At 47.4% G+C, this 23054-nt stretch overlaps 1 protein-coding gene across 1 annotated transcript in view; it reads left to right on the forward strand.

Moving 5' to 3' along the window:
• The first annotated feature begins 10582 nt into the window (after positions 1-10582).
• The window catches only part of LOC144146789 (SUN domain-containing ossification factor), a 111761-nt gene continuing 99289 nt past the window's right edge, over positions 10583-23054 (forward strand). Inside the window, exon 1 of the mRNA XM_077678743.1 lies at positions 10583-11082. Within this exon, the coding sequence (XP_077534869.1) occupies positions 11039-11082 (44 nt within the window). The 5' untranslated portion in view covers positions 10583-11038. The remainder of the gene's footprint in view (positions 11083-23054) is intronic.

Genomic DNA, 23054 nt, shown 5'->3' on the forward strand with positions numbered 1-23054 from the left:
TCTTCACAAATTGGCTGTCGTTATGGCTGCGTGCACGAAGGTGCATATCCGCAGCATGCGTTGTTTATTCACGTGCAAATGCAATGAAGATGTTTCGGCTACACCACTGCGAAACGGCGCAGACAACTTGTTTAGAGTACTGGAAGGCGGCTTTTGTGCCCCGATTTTCTATCGTAACCATCGTTATCATAACTAACTGACTCTCAACCCGCACAGTTATGACATGATTACGCTGTTGAAGGCTTGATATACTCACCAACGAACGCAATAAATGGTATACGTTCCGGTTTCCAGTATAACAAGAATAGAAACCGACGAATATGTACAAGCACTTAATTGTTTTCCAAGCCTTTCGGGCGTAAAGAACTAATCCTGTCCTACTCGGGATGGCATTCCATCAATTGCAGAAAATTCCTCTTACTCTCTTGTCCTGGACTGAGGACCCAGCCCGCTAATCAGCTCGGTTTCACAGCTAAATAAAGTTTTCTCCTCCTCTTCTTCCTCCGCCGCTTGTATGCATGCGGTTTTAATATATACTGCATATCTGAATATTGTGATATGGGTGTGGGAAAATGTACCGAAATGTGCCTCCAGGTCTGAACAAACATAGTGTTACTCTATTTTTACCGTTCACGTGACTCGTTTTGCTCAATAGGGATCTGCACTGGTTAGAAGCTAGTACCAGGACGCGCGTATACACACTAGGTTTTCTGGAACTCAACCTAAATTTTTTGTGGCCCATAGTGCATGTCGGCATACCTTCATGCCATGACAACGTAAACTGACCCGATACAACACTTTCGAGCGTTTGGCAAGGCTGAAAAAACTGTTTTAACTTACATACGAGAACCGGAAATCGTAATGCCTTGTGCCAAAGCCGACAGCCTCGAAAGCCTCGGAATTTGTTTTGGTCTTGCATTTTCGCTGTTGCCGGTTATTAGCAGCTGACGTTTCCCTGTGTTTGAAAGATTGCTGGATACAGGAGCTAACGCATGGCTCCGACTCTTTGCGCTCCGAACAGGACCGGCTTCGCAAGGTATGGGGTGACGCCGGCGATGTTTCTTCAGGAGCGGTAAAAAAACTGTACTTTAAATCAGGTCCTGAGCTAGCGTATGTGATTTGAAGTCTTATACTATGATAAAAGTTACGCACAAACCAAATCTGGTGCGGGCAAACATCAAAAGTCAACCGAGCGCAAAGAAACAGCAGGTATAACGAGCCAGAGTGAGCAGACGACAAATTCAAGGGTCCCTAAGCTGACGTCACAGAGGCGCGCTCCGCAGCGCCGCCCGTGGTCGCGCTCACCGCCAATAGCGCGCATAACGTTGAGGGGACTGCGTAAGCCGGTCCCAGTCGATGACGACGTTGGCGTACTTGTAAAGCGGCGTGGACTCTAGGTGTTTGAGCCAAGCGTGGATGTTGCTTCGCCGGAGAACGGCACACCGGTTATATGCGCAGCGCGCCCGAAGGAGAGGAAACCGCGGAAGGGAGAGTACTGCACATGCGCCGGCCCCAGCGCGTCTGCCGCGGCTATGACGCAACACAATCCAACTCAATCCACTTTAATCCAATCCAATCCAAATCCAAGCCAAGCCAAGCCAATCCAATCCAATCCAATGCTCCTCGCGAGAGAGTGTTCGCTATCGGAGAGGAGAGGGGGTGAGCGGCGGAGAGCGCAACTGGCGCGGCGAGGAGAATGGGGGAGGGGCGGACAACGCCGACGACGACGACGCCGGAGGGACAAGGCGAGTGAATGAGATGCTCTGCATCTAAAATTCGGGCGACTGCTTGGAGTGCTGTCACTGCTGCCAATGGAGCGCGGCACCCGATGCTGGCTTGTTTATAGCTGTCGTCGCTGAAGGCAGTGGTAGCGAAGGTTCGGGCGAAAAGCGGTTCAGAACCTATTGCCAGCGACATCAGCATGGGGGCTTATGGGAGTGGCGATTGAAGCGCGACTAGGTGAGGAGGGAACAAACACTAGTAACAAAAAACCAAGTTTTGTTCAACAATAAAACAACATTTATATTTTACGAACGATATTTATTTCTGAATCACATTTATTTAGGCACATTGTGTAAATAGTTTATGAAAATGTTCATTCTCAAAAACCTTTTTTGTAGCGCCCTCTGAAGAATGGCACATGTCATTGCTCTGTGATGCAGTCCTTGTAGTGTTCGGAAAGGCGCTCCTAAAGTTCGTCTGCTAGGAAACGCCCCTCGCGTGTTTTGGTGGTGCGCATTTGCATTCGTATTTCCTTGTTAATTTGGTGTGCACTTAATTTTTGCTGTGCGTGGAGTTTCGAGGTGCGTTGTATCGTCGGTGAACACGTTTAGTACCGTGCCCGGCGGGCATGGTGAACTACGGGACAATGCTGCCAACGGTTGGAGCGGAGAGCTTTCCTCGGTACCTACGGAAACGATGGGCTGTACAAGGTTGCAACAGCAACTCCCGTACGCCTGGCGTTTTACTGCACCATTTTCCTCTCATTTCCACAGGTAGCGCGAAACTATAGTACTGTTAATACGTGCACGGGGGTTGTGTAAGGGGACGTGGTGGTGCTTCGAAAAAATGGGTCTAAAGCTTTGTTATGTCACAGTTATCTCTTGATTTCACCTCAGGCTGGCTCGGAGCAAGTGGTGTCAATTACTCTAGGACTTCTCAGCGTAGTACCACTCGAATTTAAACGAGTCGCTTTAATTGTCTATCTCAGTGTCTTCGCTATTGCATTACAACGCTTGTAGTGCTCGTTGCGTTCCGCACTTGTATGCGCAAGCATTATTTCCATCGCAGTACCGTGTTGTGCTGCTCCGTGCTGCGGTGCTGCCAGATCTTTCATGCTATGTGCTTTTACATACTGCCGTCGCTTTCGTTGGTATTGATCCATTTGTCCTCTTTTTACTTATCTGTTGCGACACTTGCCTAATAGTGCAACCAGGAAATTTCAGGCGTGAATCCTGAGTGAACTTCTGTAGAAACCCATCTACTTGATAAGACGCCGGGACAGCTGCGGTGTGCTCGCTGCACTTTCGTGAATCGGCATTCCTGCGGCCCGGTTTTCTGCGTCAAGATGCAGTGCCTAGTTCTTTTCTCTTGTTTCGAAGTAGTTCTGCTGTTGACGCTTTCATTGCTCATAATGCTATGTGTTACGAGTAAAGTAAATTTTTCGGCGCGTAAGGAAAATCATAACGCATGTAGTGCCCACGAAAATTTTGTACTTATGGTATACGTGCTGATTTTGTGCAGTGTGGTAAATTTGTTTTATGTTTATCCTGGAATAAAATTGAAATGTCTTGATTATAGCATGACTATGCGTTATTTCTTCTCTTAGAACAGAAGTACACAGACTGAGCAAGCATTATATAACCTTGATCAATAAATACTTAAGGCACGCACGCAACCTGTGTATGTGCGACGCAATTAAACCCAGCAGTGGCGTTGGTAGAAATTGGTATCGGGGTAAGGAGTGGGTAAGGAGTGGTAAGGAGTGTCATTTTGTGCTCTATCCCAAGGCAGAAAAAAAATTCCGGTCAGGAGGGGGGGAGGGCGGGTACGTTTGCCACACACTGCAATCAAAATAAACAACTGATTGCTTTTATACAGCAGTGGAAGGCATGAATACAGAGTAAAGGTTCAGACAAGATGCAAGATGTTTTTATAAACACCGAGGCGAATCATACGACAGTATGCTTAAGTACGTTTCTCTAGTCACGAGTATAAGCTGGCGTTGACTTGAAGCACACACGCCAAGGGCTCGCCAACTTGCGTCAGATGGCAATGACATGAGCCCTCAGCGATCAGAGGCCTGCTAAGGCTATTTTGAAATCAAATTTTCCCGCTAATGCCACCAAAATGACGTCACTTTCTGACCGAATCTTGCGTCACATCCTGTTTATTTTTTGTTCCGCCGGAAGTGTTCCCTCCTCACACAGATGGCGCTAAGCCCCATGAGCAGCTTTAGAACCACCATTTTCTGAACGCATGGGCTTCTATGGAAGCTTCGCTACCAGTTATCAGTGCCTCCAAGCGGTGGCTGGCGATGGTGCAGCAGCAGGATCCGGGGGTCGCTGATCAGCCTGGTAGAAGCTTACACGTGCCGACGATAAAGTCCTGTGGCAGGCTCCTGATGATCGCACGGCAATAGGCAAGGCTCCTGAAGAAACAGCGGCCGGCAAAGGTGGCTGCGCAGACAGAGAAAAAATTCGGGCGACTGCTTGGAGTGCTGTCACTGCTGCCAAATTCCGTTGCTGCTGTTGCTGTTACTGCCGTCTGGTTGATTGATTGTAGTGTTTAACGAGCCGACGCAACGCAGGCGATAAGGCGTGCCGTAGTGGAGCGCTCCGAATTAATTTTGACCACCTGGGGATTTTTAACGGGCGCCGAAATCTCGTACACACGGGTGTTTCCGCTTTTCGCCTCCATCAGAAAAGCGGCCGCCGCGGCCGGGAATCGAACCCGCGACCTCGTGCTCAGCAGCACAACGCCTTAGCCACTGAGCCACCGTGGCGGGTGTGACAAGGGAACGTGACGGCACGCGAGTATAACGGCTGCATTCCATCCGAGCAGAACACTGATCCTAGGGGAGCTGTGGCGTGAGGTGTCGCCAGTCTGCCTGTTGAAGTACTTAGCGCCATAAGACGAAAACCGAAAGCGAAGAAAGAGACGCAAACACGGTGTAGCAGTAGATAAGCCTATCGAAGTAATCCACGCCTGAACATGAATCAAGGAAAGCGAAGAAACTAATACGATTCAGCAGTGAAGGAGTCGTTGGTAAGTGTCGCCAGGTAAGACTTACCCAAGGGATGTTTTGGTTGAATTGTGAAGCGCAACAAGAAGGCACTTTTAGGGAGCAGACCCTCGCTGATGCGCAGCGCAGCAAGCGCGCGGATTTGTTGCTACTGGACTAGTCGGGTATACGCCTAGAGAGGTCTAAGCCTAAGTTTGCCCCCCCCCCCCCAACCAAGGGGCCATTTTCTTTCCAGAAAATGGCCCCTCGCAGGAATAGTGCCGTTGTTTGATATGGCTTTCTTTTCTTTTTACCGGCATGTCCTTTTTTTTATCCGCAGTTTGCAGGCACCTTGTAATGATGGCGCAGCTAGGACTCGCCGTACCACCCGTCCCCCTTCTGGCGTTCCCGAAAACTCACCTGAGGTCACGCGGCGTCACTACGGAACTCTTCTACCTCCCCCTCCCCATCCCTGATCTTCAAAGAATCTCGTCCAAACCTGCCTTCCTGCTCACCGGCTGTCACTTCTCTTGAAGTGAATCCCCGTGCAGCCGTTGCTGATAACGCGCGGTCAACGCCCCTTATGTCTTTTCTCTTTCACGCAAGATCAGCTTCGTAACCTCGCATGCACCACTCCCCTTCAGACCTACCACAACAATAACAACGTTCGCAGCATGGTGAAAGAGATGCGCAACCCTGGCTTCGATTTGTGAAACTTTGTACAAAAATCTAAGATGACCTTCTTTTTATATTGGTTTTCAAATTAGAGCAAAATGGCGGACTTCTTTGCAGTGCGTTTTTTCAAATCGAACCATGTTTTCTGCATAAACTAAAATCGGCAGGGAGAATGTAAAATGATGACGAATAAGACCAAGAAGATTGAACTTCCTGGCTTGTTTAGATGCAGAAAAACAGTACGTGACATTTTGGCAATTTTTGAAAATGAGTTATGTTTGTAATTTTTTTACCGGAAATAATTTTTCCTAGAAACCGAAAGTAGGTAGTTAACTCATTCGAAAGTATGCAAAGCCTCAACAGAAAACGTATATTCGCCGATAGCTGCAATATCTTGGGTTTTACCGAGGTAAAAGTTTCGAATTTCGCGTGATCAGTTCAGCGCGTTTGTAACCCGAGTCGGCTTTGGGATTTTTTTGTTTCTAGAAAAGGAAAGTTTACTTCAGATATCTTTTGCCTGCTTTTGAAGGCCATCGCAAATCACGCAAATTTAGCTTTGTGAAACCGCATGGGAATTTCTGAAAACAAGCTGAATACTCACTACCGTTCTTCTATTCTTATTATTGCATAGCTTAACTTATTAGAGGTTGCGTGGAAGTTACTATGTCTCGTCGGTTGACGAGCGACGATAAAAGCGTACACACCGATTGGTTGCTGGAACTCAACTGCCCTTATTAAGAGAAGAGAAATGGCGAAACCCCTCGGTCCCCGATGGCGCAGGAGTGGAACAATTAAGTCACGCGTAATACATCCGGCAGCTCAGGTAACTCGAACCGCCCAAGCACAGCGTGCGAAAGGCATCTTCCGCATCGTGCCTTGAAGTGCGCATCCACTACAACTACGACTTGGCAATACTTATACGCCTCGAGATTCGCGATCGCCGCGCCGCCTGCCGCCGCTTCTCCGCGGCGTTTGCGGGATTAGCGTTGCGTGGCTGATAGGTGGTCATGCAGTGTTCTGGTTCTCTTTCGCTTCTCTTTGCCTTTCCGCGCTCTAAACAACTTGTTATGGTGACATCTGTAAGCTAACTGCACGTTTAGGGCACCTAAAAAAACAGCTGCGTCTTGGTAGAGCGCTCTAACGCCAACAAGAGCTACCCGGGGAGGCGGTTCTGTGCGCTTCTTGGCCGCTCTTGCGGGCGTCGGCGATGGCAGCAGCATATCACCGCTGTCACCTTCGAACACGTCAGCACAAGTGAATTCTATTTATTGTCGCCTCGCTTAGACCTGATATTGGCACTGTAAGTGGTTGGTTCGTTTTGCAGCGCAGACAACAAATGCGGCTTTGCTTCGAATATGTACGTCGTAGAAAAATATGTTTCTGGGACGTGATAACCCAATAGTTGACAAAAACTTGTGCCTTTTATGGGAATATAAGCCACGCGAAAATGTTAAGTAGACTCAAAGGCTGTGCATTGTCAGATATGTGCCCACTCATGCCTTATAGTAAGAACCAAGGTATATGTTAATGAAACCACGGGAAAATGAATGGTCTGCAAGTAAGGAATAAATAGAATAGTCGTACGGGAATGAAAAAAAAACGAGTGCAGCTTATGAAATGCTAAAGACGTTTGTTCGAGCAAGATAGTATTCACCAGCCCAACTAGATGCGAAATGCACTGATATTTCGCTAGACATGGGGGGGGGTGAGGAGGAGGACGCTTAACTATCGTTGTTTACAAATGCGGAGCGGAATCAACGAATGAACGTTTTAGTAATCGCACACACAAGATGCGTGTTCACTTTTCGTTTGTTTTTAGCCTTGAAAAACGGCTGGTCACTCGGCGGACTCATTTTTTAAGTGCGAATGCACTTTATAAGCGACCCCAAACCTTCCACCGCCGGCGGCGCCGTCCGTCCGCAGTCCTCCTCTCCCTAGCAACGGCGCGGAGCGGAGGGAAAGCGTCCGTAGCAACAGCGCGGTGACGTCACTTCACCACGTGACCGCGCTCGCTCCGCCTCCTCGCCGTGGCTGCGCGGGTGCGCGCCGCTCCCCGCACCGCTCCTCGCGCCGTGACGTCATGGTATGACGTCACAGCGCGCCTCCTCTCCCCAGCAGCTGCCGCGCGCCTCTCTCTCCACCGTGACGTCACACTCTCTCCTCTCCCCCTCGCTCGGCTGCAGCTGCCGTGCGCCGCTGTCCCTCTCCCCTTGCGCTCGCCTCCTCTCTCAGCCACCTGGCTCGGCGCGGCGTACCCCCCTATATATGCAGCGATAAACTGCCAGACCTCCGTGGGTCGGCTCGCGCGCGCTCACGGGCGAATGCCAACGGATTTTAACTTTACTCCCCCTCATAGCATCACCCCGTGCATTCGCACTTAACCTTGTTCACCCTCGGGGAAATGCTTGGGAGTTTTGTAGAATACAGGATAGGCAGTTCACAAGCGATACGAGGTGTCGTTGGAAGAGTTGATTGATTGATTGCAGGGTTTAACGCGCCGACGCAACGGAGACGATGAGGCACGCCGTAGTGGAGGGCTCCGGATTAATTTTGACCACCTGGAGAGCCTTAACGTGCGCCAAAATCTCGTATACACGGGCTCGTTGGAAGAGTGTCGTATCTGATAAGGGCCTCTGATTTCGGTTTATGCTAGATTCTGCAGTCTCCCTGTGTCATGACGACGATGTTTCGAATAAGAGTTTGGTCACGGACGCGGATTACTCTATAAGCCCATCTTCGCGCTTCTCGTGGAGGATAAATGTAACAGATGAATCTTTGGGAGCGCTCACCTCGGGACAAGACGACCCAGCATTAAATTTGTCGTCGTGTGCTGACTCCGGAGTGTAATTTTGCATTATCCGTCGTACTTCTTTGGTACAATGTTTGTGAAATTTATGCCGCATTGCCTTGTTCATGGTACTGATCAATATCTGATATGTGATATTGGCAGGCGTAACTTGCGTGCTGTCAGGTATGAGTGCTCCGCTAGATTTTGTAAGTGCACAAAGTCGATTTACATCATAGTGTGTATGGCCGCAACATGACCATCGGAGGAAACACTGCTTACGGAGACACTGTTACTAAATTTCAGGGCAGCGGAATTGCAATCAGCTGCATGCAAATGCTGGCTTCGGGACGCCGGACTGTGACACACGCCCGGCGCTCATATAGATCTCACTAAGATCGCGTCATAAACGTTTATACTCTCGTGAACATGCCACGGTTGCAAACAGAGTGCCTGCCCCACGTTATTCGGTATTTCGAACGCGGACAAACGATAAATCGCTGTCTTGAACGAGCCCCAAAAGCAACGGCGACAGGGGGGAGCGGGCCGGGGACTCCCGTGCCTGCTTTCGAAACGGGCCGCTAGGGGGATTTCAGTGGCGCCCCTACAGGCCGCGCTCGAGGCGTATAATGAAGCAAATTTGTATGATGTCTTCACGATTACTTTAATCGATGCCTGTGGGACTAGCCCGATAAATACTCCTCTTCCAGTATTGTACGAGCGAAAGTAATACTATTCCCAAATGCCTGGAATCCTACCCGTGACTTCATGCGAGCGGAACGGGTTAAGAAAGTCTTGAATGCTTCCGAGGGCGTCCGCAGAACTTTTTGCAAGGGGGGGCATCCATAGCGGGGGGGGGGGGGGGGAGGGGGGGGTACGGTTGGATAGCACCAAAAGGGCGCTATTTGTGGTTACAAAAAGTACAAACAGCGAATTAGAACCAGACAAGGAGGATATACATTGGATTTTATTACCGAACAAAGAAATAAAGTTAATAAAGAAAATGCGAAAAGTTACTGTCACTTTGTAAAGAGTGGCCAGTCTCGCTGCGTGAGGGTTCTCGACTCACGCCACTGATCACCAGCACACAGTACAATACATTCACATACATAGAACTGCCCTCCGTCAATCTTCCTTGAATAGCAGCTGCAGACGCCTCAGGTTTTTCTGGGCAAATTGCGAGATGACATGTGTGATGAAGTCTGTTGAAATGGCTCACGATACTACTCGCCTCTCTGATTTTTCAATGCACTAGAGGCGTACAAGCGTTTTGAGGGGCTGATTTATAGGTTTTGTTTCGGGGCTTGGGTGATGCCGACATTTCGCAATTTCGAAGGAAAGGGTGTACAAGGTGATGGGACGGCGCGGGAGGATGTTACTCTCTCCAGGTGTAGCGGTGAAGATTTTTTGCTAGATGTAGCTGCAACTTTGTCCGAAAACTGAAGTTCTTGCGGACTGCATAAATCTAGAGTTTAGAAAAAAAGAAAAAAAAAGTCAAACCTTTCAGAATTGTTCGCTATCTTCAATAGCCAGCACAAGCAGTCTGTTTCACTGCCGTCACATGATCGGCAATGTTAGTCAGTGTCTAAAATGCAATGTTGACCGCAGTCCTGAAAGGTGTTCCATACGGATACGCAGGACCTGAGTGTGCTAATCATTTGAGTAGCGTGGATTGTTGTGCTAGTTGGTTCACGTACATAATTTAAAAAAACTTTGCGCTAAAGGACGGTACAAAAGAGAGAACGTCGGTGTCGTTCTCTCCTCTCTTCCGTCCTTCAGGGCAAAGTTATTTTAATTATGGGCCAACCAAGCTGTGCAGCTTTTTTGTAGCGCATAAAAATATCCGAATTTCCAAGGGGGGGAAGTTGCCCCCCCTTGCCCCCCCCCCCCCCCCTTCCGGACGCCCATGAATGCTTCTAATTTAGGTCATTCGCCCCCGCTACCTTATTGTGAAAGACAGACCTTGTGACGAACGTACGTACGTACGCACTAACAGATTTATCCATGCGTCACACATGCAAACAACCTCATAAAAGCATAAAAATCACACAAAAATCCAGATAGTACTAAATATAGCCATTTTTTGAATATAAATTTTGTTTGATCATTCATTCCTTGATTCATTCATTCATTCATCCGTTCATTCATTCACGACCGATCCCCGCCTCTGAAGTCTTCAAATTTCGCGGTTCTCTTCACAGGTTCACAGCGCCGCAGCGTCTTTGTAAAAAGAAATGAATTCATTAATTAAGCTTGGGTAACAAAAATAACACATTGAAAAGTATTATGTTCGTTTCTACTTGCTTATAGGAAGAACGTAATGTACAGCCTGCGCTTTTTTGAAGTCTTAGTTATAACTTGAGTTGAGTTTACCGCAAGCAGATGGCGCGAGCAGTCAAGAAAACAAACGGGCGGTGGTTTGTAACCGTTGCGGTAGGCTTCGAGAGCAAAAGTGGCAGTGAAATCGTTGGAAATTCGGTCTGGAGTCTTGTGTTCTCGCCTGCTGCACTGTGTTTGTAATTGGTACTTCTCTTGGGCGTTATTTTCGCTTCTCTGAACCGGCACCATGACCACGCTGAGTGTCGTACTTCGCGACGCTACGGAGACGTCATAGGCGCCCTCTTCCCAGGGCTTTTCGTGCGTCGAACCTACGTGCTGAGCGAGCCAATGTTCAAAGCCTCTGCGGGCGCCGCGAGGACGGCCCTAATACACGTCAGTCTTGTGTGTCACAGCCTCCGCGGCTGTTGGTGAAAGTACTGCGGTGATGCATGCGACCACTTAGGGGTCTGCAAGTTTTTCGTGCCTCAACGCCTTGACGCCAGCATGACCAAAGCTGCGATGACCAAAAATTCGGTATGGCGATAAAGTTCGCGTTCTGCATCGTCGTCTGGCTTCTAGGGTGAGTCCCTGTTTCCGGCTTTTTCATGTTTTCTTTTCATCCCGGGAAGCTCCAGAGCTGGCTGTTATGTCATCTTGCGATGTGGTTGCGAGTAGCGTTTGATCCGGCAGTTTTGTTGGGTGTCTCTTAAAGTTCGAATTACGGGCAGGTTCGTTGCACATCGTGCCCCAGCGTGTTTACTTGGGGCCACTAGGACAAAAACCACCGCGATATGTGTCAAGGTAAGTTCGCTTTTAAAGACTGAACGTTCAGTGAATATTGTGGAGGCCATCGCAGTATCAGCTTACGATTTTGGTATTGCTTAATTTGGCCAAGTAGGATAAGCTTCATTCTCTAACATACAATACGTATCGGAAGTAATCATCACGGCTTAGGAGCACGAAGTAGCGTTCAATTTTTTTCGATCGAAAATATATTGATAAAACTGCGACCTTGTTTCTGTGCACTAGCTAAAAAAAAGGGAGAGGAAACCATGGTTTCGAAAACCCAGCCCACCTTCGTTTTTCTGGCTGTCAAATCGAGTAGCAAAAAAAAAAAAAAAGTGCGCTAATAGTGCCTGGTATGAAAGCGCACCTACTAAATTATTCTTCGCTATGCCGGGCCATGTTTATTTTTCGAACTGCTATTGTACGTGTAAGCGTTGCAGCGGAACTTCGTTTTCCCTTCCACTGCACTGCAGGAAAACAGGCTGTGACGCAATTATAGCTGATGTAACGCGCTGTAGCAGCACTACTCTTCCTTTACCGTGTCTGTGTGTGGTGGCCTGGTTTTCGGCACGAACACCCTGGAACGTTTGTTTTCGTTGCACGGTGCACTTACAATGACGTGTACATACCTGTGAGTAGCTTGCGTTTCCGCCTTCGAGATAAACGCCGATCGCACTCGTCAATTCAGTCCGGCGGTGAGAGTTAGTGACCACTTCGTGTTCGCGCGAAGGGTGTTGCGTGCCAGCATGGGCAGCTAACTTTGCAGTAGTGCAGGCTAGCCCGCCTATCGGCCTCAGTAACCTTGTCAAGCTTGGAAACCATCATGATCCGGCAAAATTAAGAGGAACTATCTAATTCGAAATTTAGTGGCTATGGACAAGCTTCCGAATTAAGTTGCAGGGCTCTGAAAATAATTATTTCTTATACCGGTGTCCACTGTTCTGCTTTGCAACCGCCTGCAGTGGGTTTCAGATGTTGGTACCCCTCGTATTACCCCTCGTATGCAGGAAATTGGGCGCTAAAGCCAAGGGTGAAGAATTATAGAGATTGTTTTTGTCTTTTTTTGTGCTGGGGGAGCCGGGGGGTTGGAGAACAAAGGGACCGTTTCATTTGACACCAGTCCTGTGAACGTTTTGTTGTAACATTGGTTGTTTCGCACTACACAAGTTTTCCTGTGGCTGGTAGTAGTTAGAGAGGAGCCACTTACGCGCAGCCTTAGTGGGATCAGCCTAGTAAGATACCGGGTTAATTGTTGTCGCATATATCTAGAGGCATGTTTTTTGTGCTTCATAATTTTCAAGGGCTGTTTATCAGAAGTAATTGGAATGCTTTGTTTATTGATATCTGGGTCAGTAATGACTTAATGAATAAAACAATGGAGAAAGCAGGCCAGTAGAAGAAACTTCTGGAGTCATTTGCCTTCGCTTGTTGTTGGCAGTTGGATCGGGTGTTGAACACTAGGAACACTGTACACTGCTGGGTGCGCACCAAGTCTGAGCTACTGATGGCATTGTAGTGGACAGGGCACAAAGGAGGCACAATCGTCCGACCTCATTATTCCTGCATCAAACAGTTGCCTCCTTTGTGTGCTGTTTTACTCACAAAAATGGGGATAAATTAGAAGTTTGAAGTTTATTCATTTGCCATAAATGAGGGGTGGCAGGGACCGAAGGCACGGGAGTCCCGAAAATGATTCCATATCTCCTAGTACAGGTTCAGCATCCTGTGCAGCTGGAATAGCCAGTTAACTAGAGAAAAAGCACTAACGATTGACCAGTGTATAACACAGAAATCACTTTTATAGTCAAATACTATTGCAGTTCACTTTCACACATTTCAACAAACTTTGGAAAATCTGTATTGCTGCGAAACAACAACAAAAAGGACGGATGCAACACTTATGTGCAAAGACTGGTATCATGACACTTGTTCAACACTACATTCTTGCACTTTACTTTATTGATATTTACAGCTAAGCTAAAAGTTATGAAGAGCTGTCATATGATTATCAGTCATTGTAATCAGCTGTCATAATCAGTCAAGATAGAAAAATAGCTGTCATTGTTAATGTTACAGTGAATAGGCACAAGATAAAAAACATATGAATGCTATTGAAGCCAGTGTTACTTACAAAAATCTAGATCTTTGCAGAATAACATTACCTTTAGTTTGTTTCAATTTCAGTGTTTAGTGTCCCTGTTAAAGGGGCACTAACTGCTGAATAACATTTGAATTGAAAGATCAAATGTCTTGGGGATCTCTCTGCCCTCAATGAGGATGTCTTGTTTGCTGAAAAATATATGATTAAAGCTGGCATTTCTTTTGCCCGATTTTCTTTTGCTTCAATTTTTTTCGTGACGCTAAAAGGCACATCACGAGGTGCCCAGAGCAAGCTGGGGCCCAATTCTCGACTTCACTCAATCGTCACCATTTTCCTGAAAGCCTGTTCTGATTGGCTTTCACTTTCGTTTCAAAGGTTGGTGGCCAATCAGAAATGGCCTTTTTGGACACCATCTTGGTGTAGTGGCATCCAGGCAAAGTTGCCCATTAAGCCCCGCCCCTCTGTGCTACCCATGCCAAAACGCTCTTGTGAGGTAAAGCCGCTTCAAAGGTGTAAAAACTGCATGTGATTGGCTATCAATAAAGTTGATGGCCGTCCGATTCCGGTCGCCTAACGGATTGCGCTCTTGTCCCAATTTCACTGCTGGATGTTATGCACTGGTGGTACATAGGTAGTAAATAGGCTTTTGCTTTCACCTGCACGAACCTTTGACTATATTGCTACTGCAAGTCGAAATATTCTAACGAAATTTAAAATGAAACGAAGCTTTCTGTGTGTGGTGAGGCATCATATTTTATGCTTGCTAGCTCAGGTTTGTGTCTCGTTAAAAAAGCACATGCTCAGCAAAGGTCTTCACCTACATTTGTCCCCACATACATATTATCTTGCATTTACGTGTCACTGCTTCTATGCTTGTTTTAGAAAAATAATCGCCAAGCTCCACAAACCCTGTTTCACCATTTGCAATTGGTGATGTCACACGTTTTAGCGTGCGAGTGTAGAAGGCAGTGATACCTGTTTTCATGCTTTTGGAATTTTCTGCATTATAAGCAACTGCTGGTGTTCCAAGTGGTGTATTTGGATTTACAACGTTCCAATCTGCTGGTATAGGTCAACTAGCTCTCGCACGTTAGTGTCTCTTTAAATTATATCAATCTTCCAGCTTTATTAATATTAAGCACATTTGCTGACTTAAAATAAAATGATTGTTTTCTGCAATTTGTTTTGTTTCAGCGTATGTCATGTTTTATGTCTGAGGGGTAATTGTGCGTTATTACTAAAAACAGGAACTTTAGGCACGAAAAATCACGGTTTTTGGTGCCTATAATAGGCACTGAAAAGTGCCATTTATGCATTTATAGGCGCCCAATACTGTCGTTTAGGCATATATAAGCCCAATCTGAGTTTATTTTAGCAGCATATTTTATGGCAAATTTTTGACTTGCAGTAAAAATGGTGGAAAAGTGTTGTGCTGAGGGAAAGTAATTTTATTTTCTTCGTGAAAATTAGCCACACAAGACTTGCTGTTTATAAAGATTTACGTAAAATGCAGGGTGATTCGACAACAAAAGAAAGGCTTAAAGGCCATGCAAGCCAGACCCATCTGAATTATTTGCGGCTTGAAGTTGCACCTCATTTCAGTTGATTTGCGAAAAATACAGCAGTCAACATCCACTGAAGTTCAAGAAGCGTGCTTGTATTTCAGGACGCTCCATGACCAAATTCTATGTGGAATATCAGAATGCATGGTACTCAGAACCTTGGGCAGTTATTTTAACTTGGGAATCCAGGAATTTTATGAGACAGAATGGCAGATTGTCAGACATGAATGGCTTTATTAGTATAAACTTTTTTTTTTTTGTAACAGAAGAAATTTGTTAAAATGGAATTTCATAATGGGTCCACACACCAAGGCACCGTAGTAAAGCCTCGAATAGATGTGTGTGTGTAGCAGTTCTCTCTTTACCCAGACACGTTGCACGATCAAAAGACAATGGTGCACATATTTTGCGCATTTGTTTCTGAATTCGCTTTTTCAGTGTTATCAATTGTAATAGCCACATCAAACAGGCTAGTATCGCTCCATTCGATAGCTGACTAATATGGTTCAAATGTTTTGCAATAAATTTGGGCAGGAATTTTTTAATGAAGATTGCTGGGTTGAAGCCCGAGAGGTGGAATGCTACGAATTTGCCCTGTATAGAAAGAGGGGGGAGAAACAAAGAAGACATCTGATTTCATAGTTCATGAAAAGTGAAGCTAAAGCTGTCTGCAGCAGCAGTACGTTTGTGCATTGTCCACAGTGTTGTCAGCATTGCAGCAACCGTGTCATTTCCTCTGTGCCTGCGTGTATTTTTTTTTTTTAAGAATTAACGAAGCTTTCTTGTCGGATTTGACAGTGACATCTTCGCAAGTGGCAGCGCATAAGCCCTTTGTCTAACATGGGGTGACACGGGCATGCAATGCCTCGCATACGCCGACATTTTAAGGAACACTGAGGAGAACTGCAAACATTGCCTTATTTCTTCATTAGGGTCTGAAATGTGTAACACGCCGTTTTATTTTTTTCCCAGCATTTCATGGGCATCTTTTCTGTGGAAAAAATTCGACAAGAGCCGTTTAGCTTTCATCGTTCTCTTTGCGTGGCTAGTGTATGCTTAAGGGCATTTAAAAGGTTGTAAGCACATATATAGATTTCGAACTGGATTTATAGATTTTGTGCCAGAATAAACAACTGAACAAATAACCATGAAACAGGGTAATAAAAATTGCAGAGGGTGAGGTAGCTTCAAATCACATTGTAATCCAGTGTGGCGCGATTGTGTTTGTCCGGAAGGGTGTCCAGTGTTTCCCCTTCTTTGAAACTTACGAAATCAACCAGGACTGGGCTTCCACTACATATTGAAATGAAGCATTGGACGAGTTTCACTGCAAAATGCAGCCGTGACAACTGTGGCTTCAGTGTCTTTTCAAAGATGATCCGTGGGCTATCACTTTAAAGCTGTATGTGTGCTGCTTCTTTGCCTTTCTTGTACAAGTGCATGAACTAGCCCTGATATGTAAGCTCTACAAGCGGTTGGGTCAGGTTTTTGGGCCTGTTGAGCTTATGACTGGCCTATGTATCGGGGGGGGGGGGGGGGGGGGGGGGGAAGGGGGGGGGTAGGTAGACTTACTGATGCAAGCTTTTGCTTTTTAAGAAATGTTTTAGCAAACGATACTCGTGTCGATTTTGGTTTTGGTTAAGGGGAGACCAGCAAGGTCCAACCAGTGTTGCTGTGAGCTTGTCTTTGTGTGGAGGTCAAAGCTGGGGGAGTCTGTACTCACATCGGCAAAATGAGCATGCACTTTCAATACATTTTTCATTTCGCCTGTTTTGATATTATTTCTGACGTGGCTCCTGGAGGCTTCAAGCTGCTGCTCCCCTGCTGGGTGGATTTCTTTGTTGAAAATATAATGATAGATTGGCTTTTTCGTTATTTACCAAAGGTGGTACTGTGCCCGCCAATTGTAACATTAGAAATTTGTTTTTTATTGACAACTGACGTATTTAGAGATAGCTCGCATTGCTAATCGCAGAAGTAAAAGGCACGTCAGTGCTTCGGCCGTAAGAGCATGGAATTCAGTTCTAGCGTGCAGCCGTTATTATTCGCCGCGCGCATTCCAGGCACAATCCGACACTTGCGTTTTATGCCTGGGGGGGGGGGGGGGTACGAACAAGGGCACTGGGCATAAAAAGATTATTTACAGAGAATGTGTCCTACGCTGCACCGAATACCCTGACCGTTGCCAATTACCGTGGCAGCAATGTTTCTGCTGTCAACCGTCACGTAGTTCCCCTTAGGGAGATAATGTTGACATTGAAATTCAAGATGGCGGCCGCAATGCGGCAGCCTGCAAAAACACAGATAAGCTTCCAGCTTTGTTTTTCAAGGGAAGCACTTCCTTTTATTCTGAGTAAACCGTTGTGGAATTGCATATTTGAATAGTCTATTAGCATATTTAGGCTCTTCTGCCTTCCAGATTTTGGTGAAAGAAAAGAGCATTTTTTCAATCGCATGAAAGGGGCAGGAAGGGGGGTGCTAGTATGGGTCGGGTTGCTTTCCCGGTATTTTACTTAGTGTCAACGCAGAGTGCAGCCTTGCCCATACGCGAATACAAAGAACATCGCAAGAATGTCTTTTCGCTTATATCGATGTGTTTAGCGAGTATAAATGGTAAATAATTTCCTCCGTGCCGCTAATGACAATGACGTCGTCTTATTACCTGCTGGCTGCTTCTCATGTGGATGCACGTTATCTCTCTCAGCAATTTTCGAAGCCAGAAAAGAACGAAAAAACGAACCGAATACGAAATTTGTCAATAGAAGTAAATGTCGGTGAGTGGCCTGCCAACTTTGAAATAAGGGCGGACGCGTCCCGTCCCGTCCCTAAATATACATCGTATTTACTCGATTCTAAGCACTTTTTTTTTCACGATCGCGATGCCAAAAGTGAGCGGGGGGCTTAGATCTTAGAGCTTACATTTTCACATTCCGAGTTTTCGCTTGGAATGTGTGAAGATGCGAGCTGAAGCAAAGGATTTTCATGCGTGCTATACGGCAAGGTGAAATTTAAAGGGACACTGAAGTGAATTTGTCAAGCTCCCGTTTTTGCTTGCACTGCGTAGACTGGCTCAAATTAGCACACTTTTCATCGTTTATCCGGTTGGCAAGTCGGTAATTATTTTACAAAGCGCGAAAGAAGAAAAAAAAAATCGCGCCAATCCACCCCGTAAATGTAGTTGGAAAGCAAAGCTGTAAATGGCACTCACAGCGATTACCCATGCGACGCCCCTTAAATTGACTCACATCGCTCTACAAATGGTAAAACAAGAGAGAAGTGAAATGCACTTAACCACAGCATTTATTACTCTAAGGAGATATTCTTGGGAAGGTTAAATCAATGCATGATGCATGACTGGTGGTTGGTTGAGTTGTATTGGTGTAGCACAAGAGTGGAAACTTTTTTTTATAAATTAAGGTAAGCTCCAACCCGGTGTTACACGATCTGACTTCTCCGTCTCTGCGCCGCGGACGGAGGCAACGAGATTTGCGGCAGAGACGAAGGAGGAGGAGCATGAGGAAGAAATGCTTCTGTTCAGATTTTTGAACGGCCCAGAGTGCAGCCCAGGGGAGTGATTCCTTCTTCTATGGGGCCCATATGCAGTCCGCGCGGCCTCTGTTCTGTCCACCCGCTGAAGCTGGGTAGGTAGAGAGGGCCTGGACAGCAGCATCTCCCATTGCTCTTGTTGGGTAGTTGACGGAAAGAGAGGAGGGTGCTCAGGGCTAAAGTCGCACACCCCAATTATGGGGCGGAGTGTTCGTACTTCTGAGCAAAATTTACATTCAGCTTCGTAGCGATTCGGATGCATTAATAAGTGAAGACGCGTAGGCTGTGGGAAGGAGCACGGATTGTATATATGATCCGTAGGGTAGTTTGTTGTTCTATGGAAAGGTCAGGGTAAGACGAAGGTACGGTCTGTCTCAGAAGGCGATAATGCTGGGTTATCTCCCTGAACGTGACAAGCGGGTGACTGTCCTCGTGCAGCTCCATAGCACGGGAGGTAATAGCGCAGGCTTGTTAGGTGGGCGTATTCTTTGCCCTCCATTGAAGCGTGAGGGGTGTCCAGATGAGCTAAATTGAACCGTTTGGGGAGTGGTTTTTTAACACGCGCAGTGCAGATCAGGGCACCCAACCCGACTGGTAATTCCAGTAGGCTTGCTGGAAATCGGTGACTACCCCCCGAACCCCTGGTTGAGTGAGAGCCAAGGTGATGGCTGCCTCTTCTGCTGCCTTCATTTCTTGGGTCCTAAGCGAGGTACACGCAAGGAGGTTGGTTTTGGAGGTATTCACGATGATGGCGGTTGGCTGCCCTCGATGTTTGGAGGCGTCTGTGTAGAGTAACTGCATTATCCCCACCGAGGGTGGTGTTTAGCGCTTGAGCCCGTGCTTTTCGGTGACCCTCGTCATGTGAGGGGTTCATATTTCTAAGCGAAGCGAGCATCCTTAGTTTCAGTCGCCAAGAGTCTGGGAGTACGTCAAGCGGAGTGACATTCTGGGCTGCCCAGCCAATCTGGTGAAGCATGCGGTTACCCACCCCAGTTCTGATTCGGACCTTCTGGTTAGAGAGAGAGAAAACACTTTATTTGAGCACTAGTTGGGCTAACGACGAGAGGAGACCAGCGCTTGGAGGGTGCCAGTAAGCTGAGCTGCTCGTTCAGCAAGTTCTTGCTGGACTTGAGGGTCCGAGCTGCGTAACGGCGCCTTCCAGTGCTCTTCAGAAGAGATGAGAGGGAATGAGTTAAAGATGGTCTTATATCAGGTCTTGCACCGTGATGTGGAGCCCCATGCTAAGCAGCCTCTGTGTGGGCGCACTCATGAGAAGACCAATGGCCTGCTCGACCGCATTTCTATTCATTATATAAAGCATCTCTATGTCTTCCTTGTCAAGAAGAAGACAGGGGGTTGACGTAAGTGACTCCCGAGAAGACAAAAGCTTCAATTATTCTAAAAGTAGCAGATTCCTTTAGGCCTCGCTTCTTGGTGGCAACTCGCCTGATCATGTGTATGATTTGATTAATGCTGTTTTTGAGGCGCTGCAAGGAGACGTCACTCTTGATGTTAGCCTGGAGATGTAGGCCCAGGATCTTTATGCTGGGGCTTGGAGTGATGGCCTGGCCATCAAGGAGTATTTGAATGTATTCCTTGGTTTGGCGTGAGGGCGGACGACAAGGAGCGGTGATTTTTTACGTGAACACTGGAGGCCACAGGCTTAAGCACATTGGCGTACTAGAAGTGAGATGCCATGCATTGTTGTGAGCTTCCTTTAATTTTTGTAACTCTTAGCACATGAGCAAGGTGTGCACTGGGCTGCTAGATGGGCGTGAGTGGTCGCGTGACGCTTTCACGTGGCATTCAGCGAGAACGCAGGAAGATAACCCGTAGTAGTGCTTGGTGAGTACACCACCTGTCTTCCCCGTCTTCGCGTGGGCTCGTAGCTAAATCGGTAAGACAACGGGCTCCGGCCTTGTTAGTCTATTAGTTCCAGGTTCGATTCCCGGCGGTGCCAGTAAATTCTTTTATTTGTTCGCTGGAGTTTTCTGGTGACACCAACGGTCGCGAAAGAACTCTTGGGGGGTAGAGGTAAAAAGCCTTGCTTTAAAACTACCATGCGCGGTTTGCGGCGGCCGCACCAACTAAAGGCTGTGACGACGGGAGGAGACGCACCGCGATTGGCGAGCATTCAAACAAGTTTCGGTTTCGGTTCTGTAAAACAACATGCTTGACATGCGACGGCATCGTTGGAGGGGCATTCTCGATATCTCAGTAATCGTCGTACCGCGCTTCTGCCATGTTGTCGGCTGTAAAAATGCATAAGATAAGCCTCCCATGACGGCTTGGAATCGTAGCAATCACTAGCCGAGGCCTACGCAGTGGATGAACGCCCTCCGCGCCCCCGCTGACGCTCAAATGCCATGCGCTTTTCCCCCATATTTGGAGTTTGCCTCACTCATGCCTGTGTCGTAAAAAGCGTGTTCGCACCAGGCCAAGGGTCTGTGGATTCTGGCCTGTGCCCATTGCCCGCAAGCAGTCGGTGCGTATGGCAACAGCACGCCAACGAGAACTCGCTAGCGCGCCAGTGTCAGCCTGCGCGTATTCTGTGAACTAGTTCGTGGAGCAGTGAACGTTACGGCCCAAAAAAAGGTGAACTCAGTACAGAAAACATCGGCCGAAAACGAAAAAGTCAACTTAAAAAAAAAAGCGCTGCTAACCTTGGAAATATAAGGTATATAATGTATAACGTTATACATTTTACACTTTTACTTAGTTTTAGCATTTCAAGCAGCTTAGGTGACTATTTGTTGTATTGCGCTCGTGCAGTAAGCGTCCCCGAAGTTTCCACAATATCTCACGTCTAGCAATTGCATTTCTTAGACGGAAAAAGCATTCGCAGATGCGTAGCCGTGCTGCTGACCGCTGTGCTTGTTCGCCGAGCGCAAAAAAGTGCTTCCTGCACCCTAGTTTTCCGCTGTACGGTACAATTTTCAGTTGATTTTATTTCCTTAGTACCTATATTGACTTCGCTGACTCTTCTCCCGCCTTCAAGTGGCCTTATATTTTCCTACTGGCGTACCAGCCAGCGAAGCGTCGCATGTGCGCTTGTCTGAAGCGACCTTGACTTGGAGCTAGATACAGTGTACAAACTAACAAAGTAAAGAAAGACACGTTCTTCCATTCACAAACGTGTCCTGGCTTCGTTTCAGCTGAGTGAACGAATTGCGACGACCTGTCGGCGGCCGGCGGACGAAACGCTGGGCCGACTGACTGTCGGAAGGCCGGCGAGCCGTGCAGTAGCGCAGCCAATTGCCAGATCATCTCCTGCTGACGTCACATGAAAACGCCACAGAAAATGGGCGAGGGTGCAGAGAGGAAGACAGCATTTTCGAATTGATTTTTCTACTAATAAATTCGCGTAAACGCGCTCAGAGTGCTCGAAACAGGGCCTAGGGACTCCGGACTACAATTTGCGCTCGTGATCCCGCAATGTTTACTAATCACTCCAGTGTCCCTTTAAAGAATGTAGTCGCGGCGCCCCTACCGCCACCTGGTGCGTTCTTTGTCCGCGACGGACCGACCAGTCCGCTTCATACGCTGCTTTCTACCAGTGAAAGCACAATTGTGTGCCGTAGAACGGGCTACAGGCGTGATTTTCGGGTATTCTTGGGAGCTATGTACTTCTGCGTGCGGTATACGCGTGCGGTACGGCAACAAAAATTTGATTGCAAAACTGCACGCATATGGGGCGCTAAAAATTCTGTCGCCCAAATCACAGTGGCTGCAGCGGGCAGGGATGGTACAGCGACGTACCCGATTGCGTTCATTGCGTCCCGCTGAGCCCCGCTCAGCGGGGAGTGTGCACGGAAGAACGCCTGGACGGAATGTCGGTGTCACTACTGTCGCGTGTTTCGCCTTCTCGCGGTGGAAATAACCTTCAGCAACACACAGGAACACCAGGGGGTCGGAATAATTGCGACGCGGCTCAAAATCAAGGCCTTCTTTCGGAATGCGACGCCCTCGGCGTGAGCACCAACATAGCTTTAAAAAAAAAAGAGAGAGAACAAAAGTAATCCAGAGATGCAGTGGTTCGCTACCGAAGTCGTCGGAAATAATCTTAAATCAAAACCGTGAAACGTGGGCAAACGCCTCCGTTATGCTAACTATAATGAGCTCTTTGTATGCCGTTCCTGTGGATCGCGGTTGCGGTTTGAACCTTGTGGTCTCGGTCAGTATAGTCCCGGACAAAATTACCCCGACAATGTGGTCCCAAGTGGAAACATGGACGAAGTGTTCCCGAGTCAGCTTGAGGCGCGCAAAGCATTTTGGCGCACATTATCGCGGGTAATCAGTTTGCCCACTTTGGTTGGTAACTGATGGCACGTTTCCTTGTGGCTATTCTTTTTTGTTGTTACGATTACTTTTTAATGCTAGCTGCACTATCGGGGATGCGGCCCGTTAGTCACATGGCGTTTTGGCATAGGCCGGGGAAAGGGGGGGGGGGGGGGTAATAGGCCGCTTCGTAACGGGGGAACATGCGTAGTAGGATGGTTCGTCACGCGGGTCGTTCGTCGCAAGTTAACCTGATGGCTTGTTATTTTGTATTGGCGC

This window comes from Haemaphysalis longicornis, unplaced genomic scaffold, assembly GCF_048455015.1.
Source record: "Haemaphysalis longicornis isolate Haplotype H1 unplaced genomic scaffold, Haemaphysalis longicornis Haplotype H1 scaffold_1, whole genome shotgun sequence".
NCBI classification, from domain to species: Eukaryota; Metazoa; Arthropoda; class Arachnida; order Ixodida; family Ixodidae; genus Haemaphysalis; species Haemaphysalis longicornis.